Raw genomic sequence first — 20,832 nt, 5'->3', positions numbered from 1 at the left:
AGTTTGTTCTCTGTATCTATGAATCTGTTTTTGTTTTGTTTGTTTTGTTTTTTAGGTTCCACATATAAGTGAAATCACACAGTATTTGTCTTTCTCTGTCTGACTTATTTCACTTAGCATAATGCCCTCAGGAACCATTCCTGTTGTCACAAATGACAAGATTTCATTCGTTTTTATGGCTGAGTAATATTCCACAGTATGTACATACACCACATCTTCTTTAACCATTCATCTATCAATGGATACTGAGGTTGCTTCCATATCTTGGCTACTGTAAATAACGCTGCAATGAACATAGGTGTGCATATATCTTTTTGAATTAGTGTTTTTTTTTCCTTTGGGTAAATACTCAGAAGTGGAATTACTGGATCATATTGTAGTTCTGTTTTTAATTTTGTGAGGAGACTTATTTTCTATAGTGGCTGCGCCAATTTACCTTCCTACCAGCAGTGCACAAAGGTTCCCTTTTCTTCTCATCCTCATCAACACTTATTTTTTGGTTTCTTTTTGATATGGTTGTTCTAACATGTGTGAGGTGACATCTCATGTGGTTTTGATTTGCATTTCCCTGATGATTAGTGATGTGGAGCATCGTTGCATGTGTCTGTTGGCCATCTGTGTGTCTTCTTTGGAAAAATATCTATTCAGGTCCTCTTCCTATTTTTTAGATAAGATTGCTTGTTTTTTTGATATGGAGTTGTATAAGTTATTCATATATTTTTGATGTTAACTCCTTATCAGGTGTACTATTTGCAAATATTGTCTCCTATTCAGTAGGTTGTCTTTTTGTTTTACTGATGGGGCATACTTCCTGTTACATATTACTTATTTCTCTTTACCAATATTTTGTTAAGGATTTTGCATCTATATTCATGAGGGATATTGGTCTATAGTTCTGTGGGGTCTTTTTTTCACTGTCTTTGTTTAATTTTGGTATCAGGGTAATACTATCTTCATCATATGAATTTCTTCTAATTTCCTGAAGAACTTGTATAGAAGTAGTGTTAATTCTTCTTTAAACATTTGATGGAGTCCTCCAGTGGTAATATTTGGGCCAGGAGATCTATTTTGGGGGAATTTTAAAGTTATGTTTAGGGGGCCAGCCCCATGGCCAGGGGGTTGAGTTTGTGTGCTCTGCTTTGGTGGCCCAGAGCTTTGCCAGTTCGGGTCCTGGGAGCAGACCTAGCTGAGGCCAAGCCATGAGCAGACCAAGCCATGCTGAAGCAGCATCACACATAGCAGAACAGAAGGACCTACAACTAGCATATACAACTATCTACTGGGGCTTTGGGAAGAAGAAGAAGAACAAAAAGAGGAAGCAAAAAGTGGTACTTCTAAATAATCCATTTGCCAAAAAGTCTCAAGAGAAATAAAGAAATATCATAAACTAAAATGCATGGAAATGTATTGAATTGATATGAAATGAAAATACAATATATCAAAATGTGTGGAACAGCTAAAGCAGTGAAGAGAGGCAAATTTATAGCACTAAATGTATACTTCAGAAAAGAGGAAACATCTAAGGTCAATAATCTAAGCTCCTCCTTCCCTCCGGTAGAGTCTGGAAAAAGAAAAGGAAGATAAACTGAAAGCATGCTGAAGGAAGAGAATAATGAAAATAACAGAAATTGATGAAATTGAAAATAGAAAAATGTAAGAAAAATCGATGAAACCAAGAACTGGTTCTTTGAAAAGGTAAAATTGACAAACCTCGGACAAGCCTGACAAAGAAAAAAAGAGAGAAGAAACAAATTACCAATATTTAGGAATGAAACCACTACAGACATTGCAGCCATCAAGGGGATAACAAGGGAATAATACCAACAACTCTACACACATAAGTTTTACATTGTAGGCAAATAAGTTCAGTCTTCAAAAAGCACAACTACCACAGCTCACCTAATATGAAATATGAAATAGATCATTTGAATAGCCCTATAAATATTAAGGACATTAAATTTTCTAATGGTTTGTTTTGATACCACTCTAGTAGAGAAAGGAAGGGCAACTGCTTGGTGGTGGTAGAAATCCAGGTTCCCCACTCAGCCTCTGTTGACACCCAAGGAGAGGAGGATGCTGGGTAGACATGGGAAAGAGAGCTGCTCCACCCAGGAGGCCTCCTGGCCCTGGCTGGGAAGGGTAGGAGTGCTTCATTACTACTCTCCATATGTTCTCCACTGTCATCGTGGAGGGATCTTGTTACCTCTGAAAAGGGTGAAAATGCTGACTCACTATTTTGCTTTCTCTGACTTTCCTCTATCAAGGATAGTTGGGGTACCTCATTACTGCCTAGTGAGGGCAAAAGACTAGATTTCCCATTTGACTTTTGCTGTTGGGGGCCACAGATTTTTCCTGTGGTTTTTGAGTAGAGCTCTTATTGTCTAAAAGTTTTCTGTCTCGCTAGGCTACGCTGCTTTTTTGGCTAAAGAGAGCAAGCTTTTACTGGGACTTCTTTTGTCTGAGCTGGTTGGCATTTCTAGATTGCTGGCTTCTGGTCTACATAAGGTGAAAAGAAATCCCAGAGAACTCACCACTGGGTTTTTTCTTGGGTTCTGAGTTCCCCAGTAGCTCTGCCTTCTTCCACCTTTTAGAGTTTTTTTATACTTGTTATATTTAACGTCCACTGTTTTAGTTGTACTTAGAGGGGGGAATAGGGAGAATACATCTGCTCCATCTTCCTCAAAGCAGAAGTCCATTCATGGGGGTATTTTTAATAGCATGCATGGTACCCTTTTTATCCATCTATTTAAGATCAAGTTATTTAATAAATGTGTTAGGAACTATTGGGAAGAGTATGGTGAAACAAATTTATTTCTTGTGCTTTTAAAGTTTAGAATAATATAATTTTAGATTTATATTGGATCTCAGAGATAATCTCATTCAGCCATTTCACTTTGCAGACATGAAATGAAACACAGAAGTGAAGTGCTTACTAAGTGCGGTGCAACTAATTATTAGCAGAACTCTTACTAATGTATTATGATGCCCATCTTACCTTAGAAAATCAACACATCGTTAGTGTTCATTGGAATTAAAATAGTTTTGTTCCATTATTTCACAATATAGAGTCAATGTACAGTGGGGAAATTCAGGTCCATTATACAAATTTCCTCATTAATTTGTACAGATATATTTATGATGTGACTATATACATACTTTTGTCCAAATATTGATAAAATTCAGGAACACTAAACTTCTACTATCTTATATGTGTTTCACCTATAAAACTGAAAATATTTTGAATTAATATAAGATCTATAACATACTGAATCCATTCTGGGAAATGTTTAAAGTTCCTAGACACATATCACATTTTTTATCCTGGATCAGTTCCAAAAGTATAACGTTTGCTATTATGAAATTGTCTTAGGTATCAAATTCTAAATTATAAATTTAAAAATCCTTTTAAATGTAATTCCTTTTGTAAAAAATGAATTTGGGTTACTCTGCATAATTCTCCTTGACCACATTGAAGCTCTAATACCTTTCATTAGGGGGACTCCAGGCAGCCTCTCTTTTCTTCATCCCAGCTCCAGCTAAAGCCAGCTGTTCATCAAGCAGCATTTTTATTAACTTATTTAGGAACTGGGGCATATCTTATTACCCTATTTTCCATTCCTGTCCTATGCAGCTGTAGCTGGTACTTTTCCTAACAGCCTTTACATATCAACCTCCCCCATCTCGCCCCATTTTTTTTTCTTGTTCTCTTTTACTTCCCTTTTTAAGTAAAGTAAGCATGTGTGTGTGCATGCAAAAGCCCTCTTCTTTCTGGTAACCATAGTACTTGAAAGCTTCAGGAATGTGCCTGTTGTTTGTATGAGTTTATAAATGTCACAGAAAAACGTTTACCAATGATATAAAAACACTGAAATGTAAAATAAATGAGTTTTAATAATGGCATAATTTCTTAAATAATATTGCATTAACTTATACTCAATATAAAAATCAATGCAATATGCATATAAAGAAAAGGCTTTGCACAAATAGTAGGTTGTGCAAATTATTAACCTTGACTTAAAGAATTTCAAATGTTACAAGTTTCATGGTATACAGTAATGCAACTTTCTGGAAGGAAGCCATTTTATAAATATAAGACATGCATAAAGAGCAGCCAGCATAAGATTAAACACTTTAAAAATTCATATAGATTAACACTTCTTAGTATATTAATGTTATCATTGTAATTTGGATTTTCACCACCTATTATTCACTGCAACCTTGAATAAATCACCCATTTGTTCTGTGCCTGGATACCTTATTATGAAGAATTATTACTTTAAAAACAATTTGCAGTGTTAGGAAGATAACCAATATTATTCCATATGGATCACCATAATGAAATCTATACCAATGAAAGCATACATTAAAAATCAGTAGCCCAATTTTCTGAAGTTTATTACTAATTAAATTAGCCTATGTTAGATAAGAGTTTTTAAAAACCAAACCCCATTTTGTAATTTTTAAAAATGGAACTACATTAGTATTTGTTACATATGAGAGGTCGAACATTCTTAAAATTTTGACTTGAAATTTAAAATTAACTTTGTATTTAGGATATTATTTCAGAGAAATGGTTAACTGTATAAGACTTGCTCCCTGAAAGCTTGACAGAATGCTATTCTCAGTACTGTTAGGAAATTTGCCTGCAGATTAAACAGTTACCAAAACATAGCTGAAAGTAGTTTTTGACTTGGATTAATACGTAAGGCTTCCTTTCTAGTATGTATATATGAGAAATTCAATAAAGCTCACGATCATTTTTCTATTAATGTCTAGATTTCTAAGTATTAGCTAGAAAGTATTAGTGTCTAATATTTTAAATTTGTATATAAATGTACTATATGACTTATTTTGAATATTATTGCTACATTTTTATGGTAAAGCTTTTTTCTTTGCATCTTTTTATGTTTTTTACTTATGGGAAATTATTTTATATGCAGTGAAATGCACAAAAATTAAGTATACAATTCAGTGAGTTTTCACAAATACATACACCCCTTTATCACCACTCAACAATATATAGAACATCTCCATCTCCCACAGAAAGTTTCCCTGGACATCCACTCCCCAAGGCAACTGCTGTCCTGATTTCATTCAATGTACACTGGGTTCAGTTTTTCTTGAGCATATATATATATATATATATACTCTTTTATGTCTGGTCTATTTCTTTCAACAAAATCGTGAAACTCATGCGATTGAGGGTTTCAGTAATTTGTTCTTTTTTATTGCTGAGTTGCTTTCCATCATATGAATATCCCATTATCTGTGTGTTTGTTTTCATTTGATGGACATATGGGTTGTTCCAAAGTGCACATTAGGGATAAAACTGCTACATATTTTTGTATAAATCGTTTTCGTGGAATTGCTGGGTCATAGTCTATCTACATGCTTGTGTAACTGTTCAAGAAACTGACAGTTTTCTAAAGTGTTTATAGTAGTTTAAATACACGCTCAACAGCGATGTATGAGAGTTCTAATTACTCCGCAGTATCCGCGGAATTTGGTGTTTTCAGTCTTCTTCGTTTTAGACATTCTGGTAGGTGTAAAAGAATTCCTATCTCATTGTAAGTTTAATTTTCCTCTCAGTAATGGTGAATGATGTTAAATCCTTTAACATGGTTAGTGATCATTCAGATACAGTCAGTCTTTGCTTTACATGGTAGTGTACAGCCGTAACAATGACTGTAAAGCTGAATCTGTGCAAAGAAACCTTAATAACCAACGGGGAAAATTATGACTGTTCCATGATCTTCAAAATTTTTTGTCTCTACATTAAAAACTCTTTTACTGTCAGTTATAAATATAAAGTAAAATGAAAAAATAATAAAACCAATATTTTAGTACACTGTAATTTAAAACATTAGAAATATTGAGAATTAAAGTGTTCAATTTCTTTGTAAAAAATGATCAAAATTATCAATTCTTTTTCTCCTTACTTATCTTATGATACAGAGAAAGTATCATTTCTATGACTTGGAGAATTTTTACACTTCTTTCAAAGTTTGGATCAGCTTCCAACATTTTATCCTTTATCCTTTCAGTGTTATTAAATATCTCCAAGAGTTCCCTTAATGTGAAGTTTTTTGTTGGCATTACTTCTTTTGGGACATCGTCCTTCATTCTTTTCATCACAGCTAGTTTTCTCAATTATATCCATAAGTTTGTTTTTACTAAGTTCCTCTGGCTCCGTATCTGAAAGTTTCTTAAATGGCAGTAATGTCAACATTCCCTTGGTTACCTATTTGTTCTAAAGCTCCATTTATGCTTGATCCAAATTTCACTTCTAGCGTTATCACTTTTGTTGCTTTGCTACTACCTTTCTTGGATGTGGGACATATGCATAAGGGAGACAAGGAGGCAATATAGCTACACACTTTGCTGTCTGCGCATAAACTAAATAACATGCACAGTGACCAACTAATGATAGGCTTTGAAAGATGTGACATGATTCGTCACAGATTATGATGTGCATGTGTTATTTATGTAGTAATTTTGTGGACAAAAGAGCTAGCAGCGAAGTTTACTTTATGCAAGTATTCATCGTTAATATACAACAGTAACAAATTTTAACGTCTGTTTTGGGCAGACAGGTCTTACTTAAATCATAGAAACAGAAATTCTAGCATATTGAAATGTGCAAAGAGAGGATTGTCCTATCTTTTTGGGGAACAAAAGTCAACTCTCTAGCCTATATTTTATTGAGTTGGTTTTTTTTTTTTTTTTAGTATTGAGTTATAGGAATTCTTTACATAGTTTGGTACAAGTCCTTTATTAGATATATGTAAACAAATATTATCTCTTTGTTAATGGCTTGACTGTCTATTTGCTTAATGTCACCTTTGGATGAGCAGATGATTTTAATGTTGACGAAATCCAAATTAACAATTTTTAATTTCACATTGGTGTTTTTTTGTGTCCTATCTAAGAAATGTCTACTTCAGTCAAGATCATGAAGATGTTATCCTGTGTTTTACTCTAGACGTTTTATAGTTTTATCTTTTACATTTATGTCCATGATTCACCTTGAATTTTGTGTATGTATGTAGTATGAGATATGATTTAAAGTTCATTTTTTTCATAGATTTATTCAATTTTTTTCAGAACTATTTGTTTAAAGACTTTCCTTTTCCCCATTGAAGTGTCTTGGTAGCTTTGTCAAAAATCAGTTGACCCGATGTACCTGAATCTATTCCTAGAATATGTCGTCTTCCATTGATTTGTCTACCTTTTTGACAATAATGCACTGTGTTGATTACTGTAGCTTTATAACAAATCTTGAAATCAGATAGTGTAAGTTCTACAAAGGTGTTCTTTTTCAAGATTGTTTTGACTATTTTGGTTCTTTTCATTTCCATATAAATTTTAAGATTAGAATCACCTTGTCAATTTTTACAAAAAATCAGTGGCATTTTCTTTGGGATTACATTGAATCTATACGTCCACCTGGGGAGAATTGACATGTTAACAATATTGAGTTATCTAATTCATAAACATGCTGTATTTTTCCATTTTTAGACTCTAATTTCTTTCAGCAGTTTTCTAGTTTTCAGCAAATGAATTTAGTGTGTCTTTTGTTAAAATTATTCCTAAGCACTTAATGTAATTTATGTAATTCTAAATAGAATTATTCTAATTTTCATGCCCAGTTGTTTGATGTAGAATACAGAAATACAATTGATTTTGCATTGATATTGTATTCTACAACTGCTAAATTCACTTGCTAGTCCTAGAAGGATTTTATATATGTTCCTTTAGAATTTTCTACATTAAAAATATCATTTCATCTACAATTAAAGTCATTTTTATCTCTTTCTTTCTAAACTCTGACTTTTTTTTTCCCTTGTCTTATTGCGCTAGCTAGGCTCTCTGATACTATATCAAACAGACATGGGAAGAGCAGACATCCTTGCATTGTTCCCAATCTTAAGGAGAAGCATCAGTCCTTCACCATTTTGTGAAATGTTCGCTGTAGGATTTCTGTAGGTGCCCATCATAATCATATGCTTTTTTTCTTTGTTATTGTGTTTCTACTGTAAATTACATGATTTATTTTTGAATGTTATGTGAAATTTACATTCCTGGGGTCAACCACAGTTGGTCAGATGTATTATCATTTTATATATGGTTAGATAAGTGTTTATGAATTTTATTAATTTTTCTGAAGAACCAACTTTTGAGTTTGTTAACGTTGTCTGTTGTTTATCTGTTTTCCATTTCATTGACTGTTAATCTTTAATATTTCCTTCCTTCTAAATATTTTGGTTTTAATGTGCTCTTCTTTTTCTGTCTTCTTATGGTGAAAGAAGCAATTATGATTTTTTTTGTCTTTGCTTTCTGTCTCCCCTCCCAAGCTTTATCAAGGTAAGATTGTCAAGTAAACATTGTATATATTTAAGGTGTACTACGTGATGTTTTGATATACATATGCATTGTGAAATGATTCCTTCAAGCTAATGAACCTACTCATCACCTCACATATTTACCTTTTTGTGTGTGTGTGGTGAGAACACTTAAGGTCTACTTTCTTAGCAAATTTCAAGTGTATAATATATCGTTACTAACTACAGTCACCAGGTCTTGCATTAGCTATCCAAAACTTATTCTTATAACTGAAGGTTTGTACCCTTTGACCAACATGCCACTACCTCCCCCACCACTTGCTCCCGGCAACCACCATTCTACTCTGATTCTGAGTTTGACTTTTTTTAGATTCCACACAAAAGCGAGACTGTGCAGTATTCATCTTTCTGTGTCTGGCTTATTTCACTTAGAATAATGGTTTGAAAACTTTCTTCTTTTCAAATATAATCATTTATAGCTATAAATCTTCTAATAATCACATATTATAAATTTTGATTTTTTACTTTCAGATGAAAATATTTTCTAATTTCCTTTGCAATTTCTTCAAGCTATGGTTATTTAAAAATATGCTTAATTTCTAAATATTTGGGACTTTCCTATATATCCTCATATCCTCAATTTTTAATTCATTGCCATTATTGCCAGAGAATGTATCTCTAAGACAATTTTTAAAAATTCATGGAGACGTTCTGTGGCTCAGTATCTGATTTGTCTTGCTGAATGTTCTTCTGTGCACACTTGAAAATAATGGATATTCTTCAGTTGTTGTCCGTAATGTTCTATGTATTAGTTCAAGGTGGTTGAGAATGTTTTGGCTATCTATATCCTTACCCCTTTTCAGCTTAATTATTCTATCAATTATTGAAAAGGGGATGTTAAAATATCCAACTATAATTGTGGATTTGTCTATTTCTTCTTTCTGTTATGTCAGTATTTGGTTCATGTATTTCAAAGTTTTTTATTTAAGTACATATATATTTATGATTGTTTTCACTTCCTAACTGACCCTTTGATCATTATAAACTCTTATTTGGGGGAACTCTTCTTGTCTTAAAGTTTTTTTTTGTTTGATACTAACATACACACATGCTCTTTAGTTTACTGTTTGTAGTATATATCTTTTTCTAACCTTATTTTTGAATTATTTGTATCATATGCAAACTGGTGGACAGCAAAGTATGCCTCTTGTGGACAGTATATAAGTGAGTCTTGTATTTTTATCTTTGACAATCTCTGCTTTTTAAATGGAGCATTTAATTTATTTGTGTTTAAAGTTATTATTAATTTAGTTGAGTTTAGTTCTACTATTTGCTATTTGTGTTCTATTCGTCCTATCTCTGTTTTCAGTTCCTCTATCCTTTCTTTCCTGCCTTCCTTTGAATTAATTGAATAGTTTTCACTTTCTCTTTGAAATCCTTTATTGGATTTTTAGCTATACTTTCTTGTCTTATTATTTTTAGTGGTTGCTCAAGGGACTATGATATTACTTTTTAGCTTATAATAGCTACTTATATTAACATTGTACAACTTCACATAAAATGTATGAACTTTGTAAAAGTACAATTCCGTATATTTCGCTGTACTTTGTGCTGTTGCTCTCATATATTTGACATCTACGTATTTTACATCTATGTACATTGTAAACTGCACCATTTTTTGCATTATTTTTACTTACAGAGCCAGTTGACATTTAAATAAATTAAGAAAAGATCATGTATCTTTCTCATGTAATTATCGTCTTTGGTGCTCTTCATTTATTCTACTAGTTATGAGTTGCAACTAGTGTCATTCTCTTTCAGCTAAACAACTGCCTTCAGAATTCTTCTAGAGCAGTTATCCTAACATCAAATTCTTTCAGATTTTACTTCTTTGAAAAGAAGACTTATTTTGGTTCCACTTTTGAAGGATGCTTTCTTTGAATGCAAAATTCTGGGTTGATAGTTCCCCACTCTCCCAATATTTTTCACTCTAAAGATGTCATTCCTTTGTCTCCTAGTACTCATTTTTTCTGGTGAACTGTCATCTGCCATTTATATCACTAGCTCTTATGTGTGAAATATGTTATTTTTTCTGGCACTTTTGAATATTTTTTTCTGTATCTTTATTTTTGGGCAGTTTGACAATAGTGATTTTTCTTGCACTTATTTCACTGTGGGTTTAGCTTTTTGTATTGGTAAATTAATATTTTTCAAAAATTTGAGAAATTTTTGGGCATTATTTTTTCAAATATTTTTCTGCCGTCTTCTATTCTATTCTTCTCAGACTGCAATTACACACTTCTGTATATCAGTCCTTAAGTGACTGAGGCTTTATTAAATTTTTTCACTGTTTTTCTTTTTCCTTCAGATTGGAGTTCTATTGATGTGTTAAGTTCTTTGGCTGTATTTTGCCATCTTTAACCTGGTGTTAAACAAATTCAATGAAGTTTTTATTTCAGATATTGTACTTTTAAATTCAAGAATTTTTATTTAGTTCTGTTTCATTATTTTTGTTTCTCTGCTGAAATTTCCCATTTCCCCATTAGCTATTACAACCGTGTTTTCCATTAAGTTAAATAAAATATTTATAATAGCTTCTTTAAATTAATTTTTTACTAATTCCTACACTTAAGATGGCTTGTGATCTCTTTTTACTGAACACTTTTTCCTCTTCACTGTGAGTCACATTTTCCTGTCACTAGTGATTTTCTTGACTGCCTAGTAATTTTCAAGCTTGTATTGGACATTGTTGATGACGTTTTGCAGAAACTCTAGATTTTGTTTTCTTCTTCTGAAGAGTGTTGGCTTTTTATTCAAACACTCCATTAAATTACTGAATTGTAATTTTGTGAATGTGTGGTTTTGGTTTCACCCTTGTTTATTGAAGGAATTTGTTAATCCTAGGACTTAGAGTGAAAAGTAAATATATTGCCCTTTTGGGATTTTAATGTGAGGGCTGAGCTGTTTACTAATCCATTAGTTTGGTGGGATTCAAATTCTAAATTCTGTCTCCCTTTCATTGGGAAGCGACCAAACTTTCCGCTCAGTTTTTCTTTTGTTGCTTTGCACTGTGCTTCTTTAGCATGTCCTTCCTATGTGTATAATTAAGAGATTAGCCAAGGATTTCAGGGGAGTTTAGACCCAGAATTTGAGTCTAATGCCTCTGTGGCTTCCCCTCTTTCAACTACTCTGGCAGTCTCATATCCCATTCTCTGACACCTCAATCCAAAAGCAGTTATTTGCCCCCCCCCCCCGAGTTTATAGTTGTTATCTGCAGGAGAATTAGTCTGATGCAAGCTATTCTGGCATCATCAGATAGATCGTCCAAACTTACTATGTTTGAGCACTGGAATATTTTGGTATAAATTTTTGGCTACTTCTGCAAAATTATTTTTTGCATGATTTTGACAATTCTAGTCACACCAAGCATCTTCATGTGCAATAACCTTACTGGACATTTTATGATAAGTACATAGAAGAGGCGTTTTACATTGTAATAATATACAAGACTTTAAATTAAACAGTAGATATTTTTGCTCTTAAAAATATTTTGGCAATCAGGAATTTTTCTACTGGCTACTTTATTTCACAGTCCTCAATCTCGCTCCAGCCTTTGATCCTTTCTCCTCTATTGATTGTTTCTCCTTCCATCTCTCCTTTTATTCTCTCTCTTTCTCTCTCTCTCATGGAATACCTGAAAAATTCAAAGTCTTCTTTCTTTCTTTTAGAGCTTTCCCCAAACTTTAGATCCAGCCCTTCTTTTGTATATTTTAATCTATCAAGATTTTCTATACAGCCACAGTCCTTAGAAAAGAAGAATGGTTTCAAGTAGCATTTGATTACAGTCAGCATTGGTGACATTTGTTCATCAATCAACATTGGTGACACTTTCTTCTTGAAAGCCATGCATTGGTCCATGCATCCATCCATTAGTTTGTTTACTTACTCACTTTTGTTGTGCAAATATTTCTTAAGTATCAATGTGTGCCAGACATTACTGGCTTACATGAATTTTTTATGACTTCTTTTTCTTATTCTACTTCACTGCCCATTAACTATTGACTTGACAGAGTCTCAGTTCTTCATCATGTGCTATTCTGATACTATAAATACTCCCTTTCAATGTTCATTCACTCTCATGATTTCAAAGCTTATAGATACATATTTATCCCAGATTGGTTTTTCCTGAAATCTTATGCTAACCTAAGCTTCTCTTCCCAAGACATCTCCATTTATCCATGCTAACAAGATATGAAATTGGTATTTTATTTACTCATGTCTTTCCATTTCTTCAGCAATGTCAATGGTTCAATATAGTCTCCCGGTGTTATAGGAGTAGTCTTGATAGACAATTAACTCTGCTATATAATTACTCTCCTAAGAATTGCTTCAGATAAACTATTTCAAATCAAAGTTGTCATTTTTGTTAGATATTCTCATGAGATGACTTACTATATAGAGCTGTCAAACTAATGATTCTATGAAAGAAATAACTCATTTTACCTCCAAATAGAACACGTATAACCCATTTTCCTTGTAGTGTTTTCCAAAAACAAAAAGTCTTTTCTTCCCTGAAATTTTACTGAGATATTTTCATAAATATGTTATGTATTCAATAATATTTACTTGAAAAACTTTTATTATTATAGCTGTGGTCCATAGAATTTTGAGACCCAAATTGTCTATCTATATATGCATTAAGACAGACACTTTAAAAAATCTTTTAAGGAAATCTTAGTCCTGCTTATAGACACTTTCTCAATTCTCTTTCAATATTTTAAGCTTATATAATTTCTCACACTAATAAGAGTGTGTCAATCCATCTTCTCAGCTTTGTAGTATCACCTAATATCAGGTTTATGTAGCACATTTTGGTAAATTCTGCTCCAGCTACTCTAAAATCTATCTGTAGGTTAAACCAAACTGCCAGAGAGAAGTGTACCTCAACTGAATAATTAGAACCTCTGAAGAAATAGTTTTACAAAAATGTTTTTGGTAATTATTGCACCCACCCACTCTGAGAGACATTATAAGAGAAGCCGAGTTAAACATACTTAGTATTTGCTGGGGAAGGATGTTGCTGTGGATGTTGTTCATTAAATTACATGATACCCTGTTGATGTAACTTGTGGGAGAGAAATATATCTTTGATCTCAGCACCAGAGATTATTGCAATTTTTTGTTCATTTAATTTGTCTTTATTTATGGTCACAGATATTTATTGTCTTGATCTTTCCTTTGTATTATTTGCTATAACAGTCAGAGCCGAATCATAGCCTCTTTCTAGGAAGTGTACAGTGTATTTTATCTATTAACCTAATTCCCAGGTTCATTCCATTTGTTTTATTCTTATTTCCTCTCTGCCCAATAAATCATCACATTCTGCCAATATTCTTTTGCCTTTTACTTTAACTCTATTCCTAATTATTCTTTTTTATCCTTGTTATCTGCATTGTATTGCATATATCTAACTAGTTTCTATCAAAGTTACCTTTTCCTAATAACTAGCTATACAGAGACTCAGGCTTTTCTTTAAGTTTGTACTTTACTCATCAATCAATCAATCAATCAATCTCTGTTGACTGTTTTTTATTGCCTACTGTAGTCATCTAAATTCATCTTTCAAAATTTCAGTGCATTTCAATAACACCACATTTCATGGCCCCTGTTTTTTTCTTATTACTTCCTTAGACTTTCTTTTTCCAGTCTAGTGTACTTCCCAGCCCTTGACAAACATTTTATTGCCACTTTTATATCTCTCCCCACATTGAATCTACTTAAACACTTTTTCTTCCACATCTCTATTAATCCTCCATTGTTCCTCCAAATAACAGCTCCTAGATCTTTTCCTTCCATTGAGAGACTTTCCTTTTGGCATCACTTATTTGTAGTGGTTTCTATTAGCTGAATGAGTTTTCATATATATATATGAAAAGAAGCTTGTACCCTGAGACTTATGATTAGCCCACACGACTCAATGTGAATGTCTAGTAAATGCTATTGGTTAAATTCAAGTTAATGCAAACTTTATATCTGGTATGCTGAAATTTTATTTGCACTCAACTTTGCAGGAATTTTTATTTTTATACTGATCCATACTGTGTTAGTGTTAGTAAACTGTACTTTTATTTGTGTATGCTCAGATCACGTATTTGTACCTTGGGTTTCTAAAAGGATTATAGATTATTTAAACTTAGTAGAGACGACAATATTCTTAATAAACTAGAAAGTACTGTGTTGATACTTTTGTAACTTTTATAAATATAATTTATAAACATAAATTTTCAGACATCTGTTTTGCTTAAAAGAAAGTACATCTGCGCTTGAAGATAAAAATGTATAGTCATAAATAAAGAATTAAGGAAACTTGGTCTTCCTTCCATGTTAGTATACTTAACCAGGTCAGTGAGAAGTCAATACAAACTACCATCAGAATCCTGTCTTGAGAGGTTGGCAACTTCTAGGAATTGATATTCAGAAGTTTAGAGAATAATTACATTTTACACACATTTTCATCTTCTAAGTGAAATCTACTAAGTAGTCACTAAAACCTGACATGCATTTAAACCTGTAACAAATTCTACTTGTATAGATCTAAAGACTTTCATTTCAACCGTGATGAAAGTATTTCACCAATAAGAATAATTTATGAATAAAAATGTAATTTACAGAATACCTTGGCAGTGAATGTTGATCGCTTCATCACAGTTCAGTCATGTTTAGAAAATCTAAGCAAGCTGCGTGATTACTCCAGGAAGCATGGAATGATGTGTTCAAATTAGTACCATCTGTGGATAGAAAAAGTTTGAGGTTTTTAGTCATTCTTAAAGAATGGAAATCTGATTCTCCATGCTGAAAGGAGTGTAATCCTTTTTGTATCTGTAATTCAATAGGGCAGTTGCCTTGAAATAGTCTAGTTCAACACACAGTTCATCAAAAGAGAAGATACTGGATATAAATGAGGGTTACTGCTGGTCATCTGTGAGAGCCTCTGAGGTAGCCTTGTTAAAAAAAAATTGTCTATGAGTTATACTACATATTTGGCCTATGATTAGATTTATTTCTGGTTCATCTTTCTAAATACATTTGAGTGAAAAATGTGGAGAAAATTTTGTGCTGCATTAAAACCAAAGGACTGGTTCAATGAACCATAATTTATTCACATAGTCAACTTTTATTGAGTGCCCATATGTGCTAGACACTGGGTGTCTATGCAAGACTTGTCACTGTGCCTGTCACATGGAAGGCAACTGCAATTGTTACTTTTCCTTTAACCAGGTTTAAAAAAACTCTTACATGGACTTTGCTTCTTTGTCAATTTAAAGTACTATCCTATTTAGACCTTCTCTTCTCTGCAACTCTTATTTGGAGAATAATTATAGTCTATGGGCCAATATTAATTTGGTGAAAATTTTTACTGTGCAACAAAGTTTGCTATTAAAGTCTTCTTTCCTAAAATCTTGAGGGGAAAAACAAAGTTGGTCATAGAACTATGAGCATCTAGTCATCCCTCTTACTGGGATGGGGAAAGGACAGCCTCTTCTATTCATTTTAATGCAATAAAAGTCCAATATCAAACTTCTCAAGTATCCCCACTGCACTCAAGATAAACCTAACAATCTTGAATCCAGTCTAGAAGGCTCAACAGTATCTGATTCTCTCCTTGTGGACCCGGCAGCCCTCTTTAAGTGTTTCCAATGTGCCACTCTCTCTTCTCCCTCAAGTCTTAACACAGTCTGATGTTTTTTTCACCTGCGAAGCTACTTCTCATCCTTCAGGTCTCTGATTAAATTATTCTTCATTGGAAAAGCCTTTCCTGACCATCTATCTAAATCAAATCCCCATTATGCATTCTTATTCATTTGAGTAGAGGGAAGTTGTATAGCTTTTCTATTGTTGTATCACAAGTTATCACAAACCTAGTGGCTTAAAACAACACCCTCTTATTAGCTCAAAGTTCTGTGGATCAGAAGTCTGGGCACACTGTGCCTGGGTTCTCCACCCTGAGTCACAAGCTAACATCAAGGCGTCAGTCAGCTGTATTCTCAAGTGGAGCTCAGGTTCTCTTCCATGTTCACATGGTTGTGGCAGAATTCTCTTTCTTACAATTGTGGGACTGAGAACCCCATTGCCTGGCTGACTCAGCCAAGGGCTGCTCTCAGCTTCTAGAGATGTCTTAGATTCTTTATCATGTGACTCCCTCCTCAAAAGCAAGCAAGGGAGAAATTTTTGTACATTGAATCCATTTCTTTCTTTGAATGTCTTACTTCTCCTTTTGTAACTAGCCAAAAGAAACTCTCTGCTTTTAAGGACTCATGTTATAAAGTCAGGCCCAGCAGAAAATCCCCCCTTATTTTAAAGTAAACTGATTTAGATTCTTAATTATAGCTACAGAATTCCTTCACATCAGTTCGTATATCTGTGTTTGGTTGAAAAACTGGAAGGAGAAGAAGGTGTGTTCAGGCACAAGGAATCTTGGGGGACATCTGCCTGACATAAAGGTCAGACATAAAGACATGTTGACCAAGATCATCTCTAAACTTCCTTCAAATTCTGAGACTCCGTAATCTTCTGATTCATTTACCTGTTCCATGGATTCAGCTGCCAAAATAGATCTAAAAATTGACTTCTTTCCTATTGCTACCATTGTATTTCTTCTTTCTTGAACAATAAATCGTCTATGAATTTGTCCCTTTTCCCATTGTTCAATTACCAAACTGCACTTGATAAAATGTACTTCTGAACATCTCTTTCTGACACCTTAATAACTTTCTATTGCCTCATAAGCTGTCGGTAAATCCTTCTGACCCGGTATGTCCCCAGGCTATTGTGCAGCCTTTCTGTTTGTTATTGGTAACGTGAATTAGAAGCTAGAGTCAAATTCGACTTAGATCACATTACCTCCCTTCCAGGATCTCTACCTTTACAATCAATGAAATCCCATCTCACATGCCACCTTTTCTCTGAAAACTTTTCCTGAACTCTCTAAATCTGTCATATTTCTCTGCTTTGTGTTAGAATTTTTTTTTCAATTTTCTTTTCTTGGTGAGGACGATTGGCCCTGAGCTAACATCTGTTGCCAGTCTTCCTCTATTTTCCCTATGGGAAGCTGACATAGCATGGCTTGATGAGTGGTTTGTAGGTCTGTGCCTGAGATGGGAACTCGTACGCCCTGGGCCACCGGAGCAGAGTGCACGAACTCAGACGTTATGCTCCTGGGCAGGCCTCTGTGTTAGAATATTTTGAAAATGTGTCTTATCTTCCAGTGGTCTGAGTTCAAATTTAGTGGCTGAGGGATTTGAATAATTATGGAGATTCTACTTTTTAACCAATTCTGAAACTTCTTCTATAATGGTAAATAACTTAATAACTTTTTCACTAATTGCTTTTCTATGTAACTAAAGATGAAAGATGGAGTGTGTTGTCAGTAGTGTATCAAGTGTTACGTTTGTAAAGCTACTTTAAAAGTTAATGTCTGATTGCATGTAGTAAGATTTGATGATAAATGTTAGTATTTGAAAACAGAGTAACTGAATCTTATCATATGGCTTTAAATTATCTACTACTTGTTTTCCATTGCATTAGATTTTCTCTTCTCTTACAGATTTAGGCAAATATGTAAGCAATAGATCTGTAGATAATTTTCTAAATTTAGGAGGAAATCCAAATTTTTAACTCAAGTCCAGACCTCTTTATAGAACTCCAGACTCATACATCCATCCACAATTAGACTTATACTGAACGTCTGATTGGCATTTCAAAGTTAACATACTCAGAAAGACTCTTAATCTTTTTCCCACAGCTTACTCCTTTGACAGTCATTCCTCTCTTGGTTAATAGCAACTTCATCTTTCTATGTGCTCAATCCAAAGACTTTAGAGCTGTCCTCTACTCCTCTCTTTCTCTCACACTCTACATGTCACACATCAGCAACTCCTGTCAGCTCATCTCATCTTCAAAGTGTATTCAGAATCTGAATGCTTCCTTTCACTTCTGATGCTGCCATCCTGGTCCAGGCCATCGTGATCTCTTGTGTTAACATTGCAACAGCCTACTAATTACTGTCTCTGTTTCCACTCTGGTCTCCCTTCAGTCTATTCTCAACATAGTCACTAGAGTTATTCTGTGAAAACATGTGTTGGAGCCTGTCACTCCTCTGCTCAAATGAATGTTATAAAAATGTCCTACAATGTTGTATATGATCTAGCCTTCAGTATTTCTTCTTAGACCTCAACTCCTACTAGCCACACTGGCCTCCTTGTTATTCTTAAATAATACCATGCATGCTTCCAGCTTAGGGCCTTTAATCATGAATTTTCATGCTGGGAAAATTCTTCCCCCAAATATTCACATGACTAGTTCCCCACCTTCATCAGGAACTTCATGTTTTCAATCAGTGAGTCCTTCTCTGACTACTCAAATTAAAATTTCAATATCCCTGGAAGTCTCTCTCCTTCTTCCTTCCCTTCTTTTTCTCTGTAACACAGGTCATCCTCCAAAATGCTATATACGATATTTATTTCTACTTTTGTTGTATGTAACACCCCTGAGTATAAATTTCACAAGGGCAGGGACTTTTGTCTGTTTTGTTCATTGAATTCTCAGCACCTACAATAGTACCTGGCACAAATTAGGTGCTCATTAGATATTTGTTGAATGTTGAATTAGTATGATATGTTTAGAAATCAATGAGTTTCCTGAATATTTATTAATTTTCTTATTTTTGTGTGAATATTAGCATTTATTTTTTATGAATTATGGATTTTTTTATACAAGTCTTTGTTATTCTCTCTGTCTCAACCTTATAAGCAAAGACCCTTGCACATATATAGGGAAAATCATGGTTGAAGAAAGTGCCCATACCACTTAGTCCATTGTTTTTTCATATTTCTAACCATAACATGCTTATATTACAGTTTTGTGTGGCTTACCAATGGGGATGCATTCTGAGAAATGCATCATTTATGTGATTTTGTCATTGTGCAAACATCCTAGAGTGTACTTACGCAAATCTAGATGGGATAGCCTACTACACACCTAGGCTATAGGTTACTAATCTTATTGGACCACTGTTATATATGCGATCTCATTGACTGAAACATTGCTGTGCAATGCATGACTGTGCTTATCTAATAAATGGCTATTTCTTAAAAACAAGACACAGTCTCATGTATCTTGAATCTCTAACACCAGGCTCATAGTCTGACACATAGTAAGCATTTAGCAAACTAATGGTTAATATCAAATCTAATAAGAGACTCCAAGTAGGACCATTGATTGTAGGTGATGTGCAGATACTTTAGTCTGTGTATTAATGTTGATGTACTGGATGATGTTCTAGAAAGGGTTTTTTTAAATTTTAACTATATGCAAGATAAAATAAAAATCAATCATATGAATTGTCCATTTATTTAATGATTTTGTTTACTTAAAATGGTTTTATGATCAACATTACTATATATAAGATGTGCCTGTGTCTATCTAGATATTTAAATATAAAAGAAAGTCTTCTGTGGGAACTGAATATTAAAAGCTCAGACCACACCTAGGAAAGTACTCAGGATTATATGAGCATGCAATTTCCTTTTGTGCCAGTGCTGATATATGAAGCCAGAGTAAGTTTATATAAGCCACTAATGCATGAATTTGGGAGCAAAACTAGGAATAAAAAAAAATCACAATAGTTTTGTCCTCTGCCCTTCTGAATGCGTGGTCCTGCAACCTCACCTTAAGGTTCTGCTCGTTAAGTATAAGGAGATTAATCTAAGGACAGTTGTGATTAGGGATATCTCCACTAGGTACATAATAAAAGAATATGTTCAAATCCATTTCTTCCTTCTGTTACAAAATGGTAATTCCAATTGTTTTCAATTTTTTCCCCTTTTTAGTTCCCAGTGTTCCCACAAATATTACTTTTTCTAATGTTCAGTCAACTAGTGCAACATTGACATGGATGAGACCTGACACTATCCTTGGCTACTTCCAAAATTACAAGATTACCACTCAACTTCGGGCTCAAACATGCAGAGAATGGGAATCTCAAGATTGTGTTGAATATCAAAAAATTCAGTACCTCTATGAAGCTGACCTAACTGAACAGACAGTATATGGATTAAAGAAATTTAGATGGTATAGATTTCAAGTGGCTGCCAGCACCAATGCCGGCTACGGCAATGCTTCAAATTGGATATCTACGCAAACCCTGCCTGGCCGTAAGTATTGTATATTTATATTTTGTTGTATTCTATATTTATATGTTAAGGATTTCTACTTACAATTGTGTGTGAAATCACTGAACATAAAAATTACTGAGTTAGTACACAAACTAACTCACGTAATAGCATATTTATTTTTAATTTAATTGAATCCCAATGAGAAATTCAATTTGTCATTATTAGGATTTTCCTCAAACTTTCAGAGTTGCACCAAGGTCCTAGAGTCTTATATAGCAACAAAGCATTGTGGGCCTTTCTTGTGGTCTATCATTAGG

General features: G+C 33.7%; 1 protein-coding gene across 1 annotated transcript in view; it reads left to right on the top strand.

Annotated features, from left to right (window-relative positions):
- The window catches only part of PTPRQ (protein tyrosine phosphatase receptor type Q), a 196,858-nt gene that overhangs the window by 92,433 nt on the left and 83,593 nt on the right, over positions 1-20,832 (top strand). The window contains exon 27 of the mRNA XM_046646540.1: positions 20,231-20,554. Within this exon, the coding sequence (XP_046502496.1) occupies positions 20,231-20,554 (324 nt within the window). The remainder of the gene's footprint in view (positions 1-20,230; positions 20,555-20,832) is intronic.

Source organism: Equus quagga, chromosome 19 (assembly GCF_021613505.1).
Source record: "Equus quagga isolate Etosha38 chromosome 19, UCLA_HA_Equagga_1.0, whole genome shotgun sequence".
NCBI lineage: Eukaryota > Metazoa > Chordata > Mammalia > Perissodactyla > Equidae > Equus > Equus quagga.
This window is presented reverse-complemented; position numbering and strand designations above follow the sequence as displayed.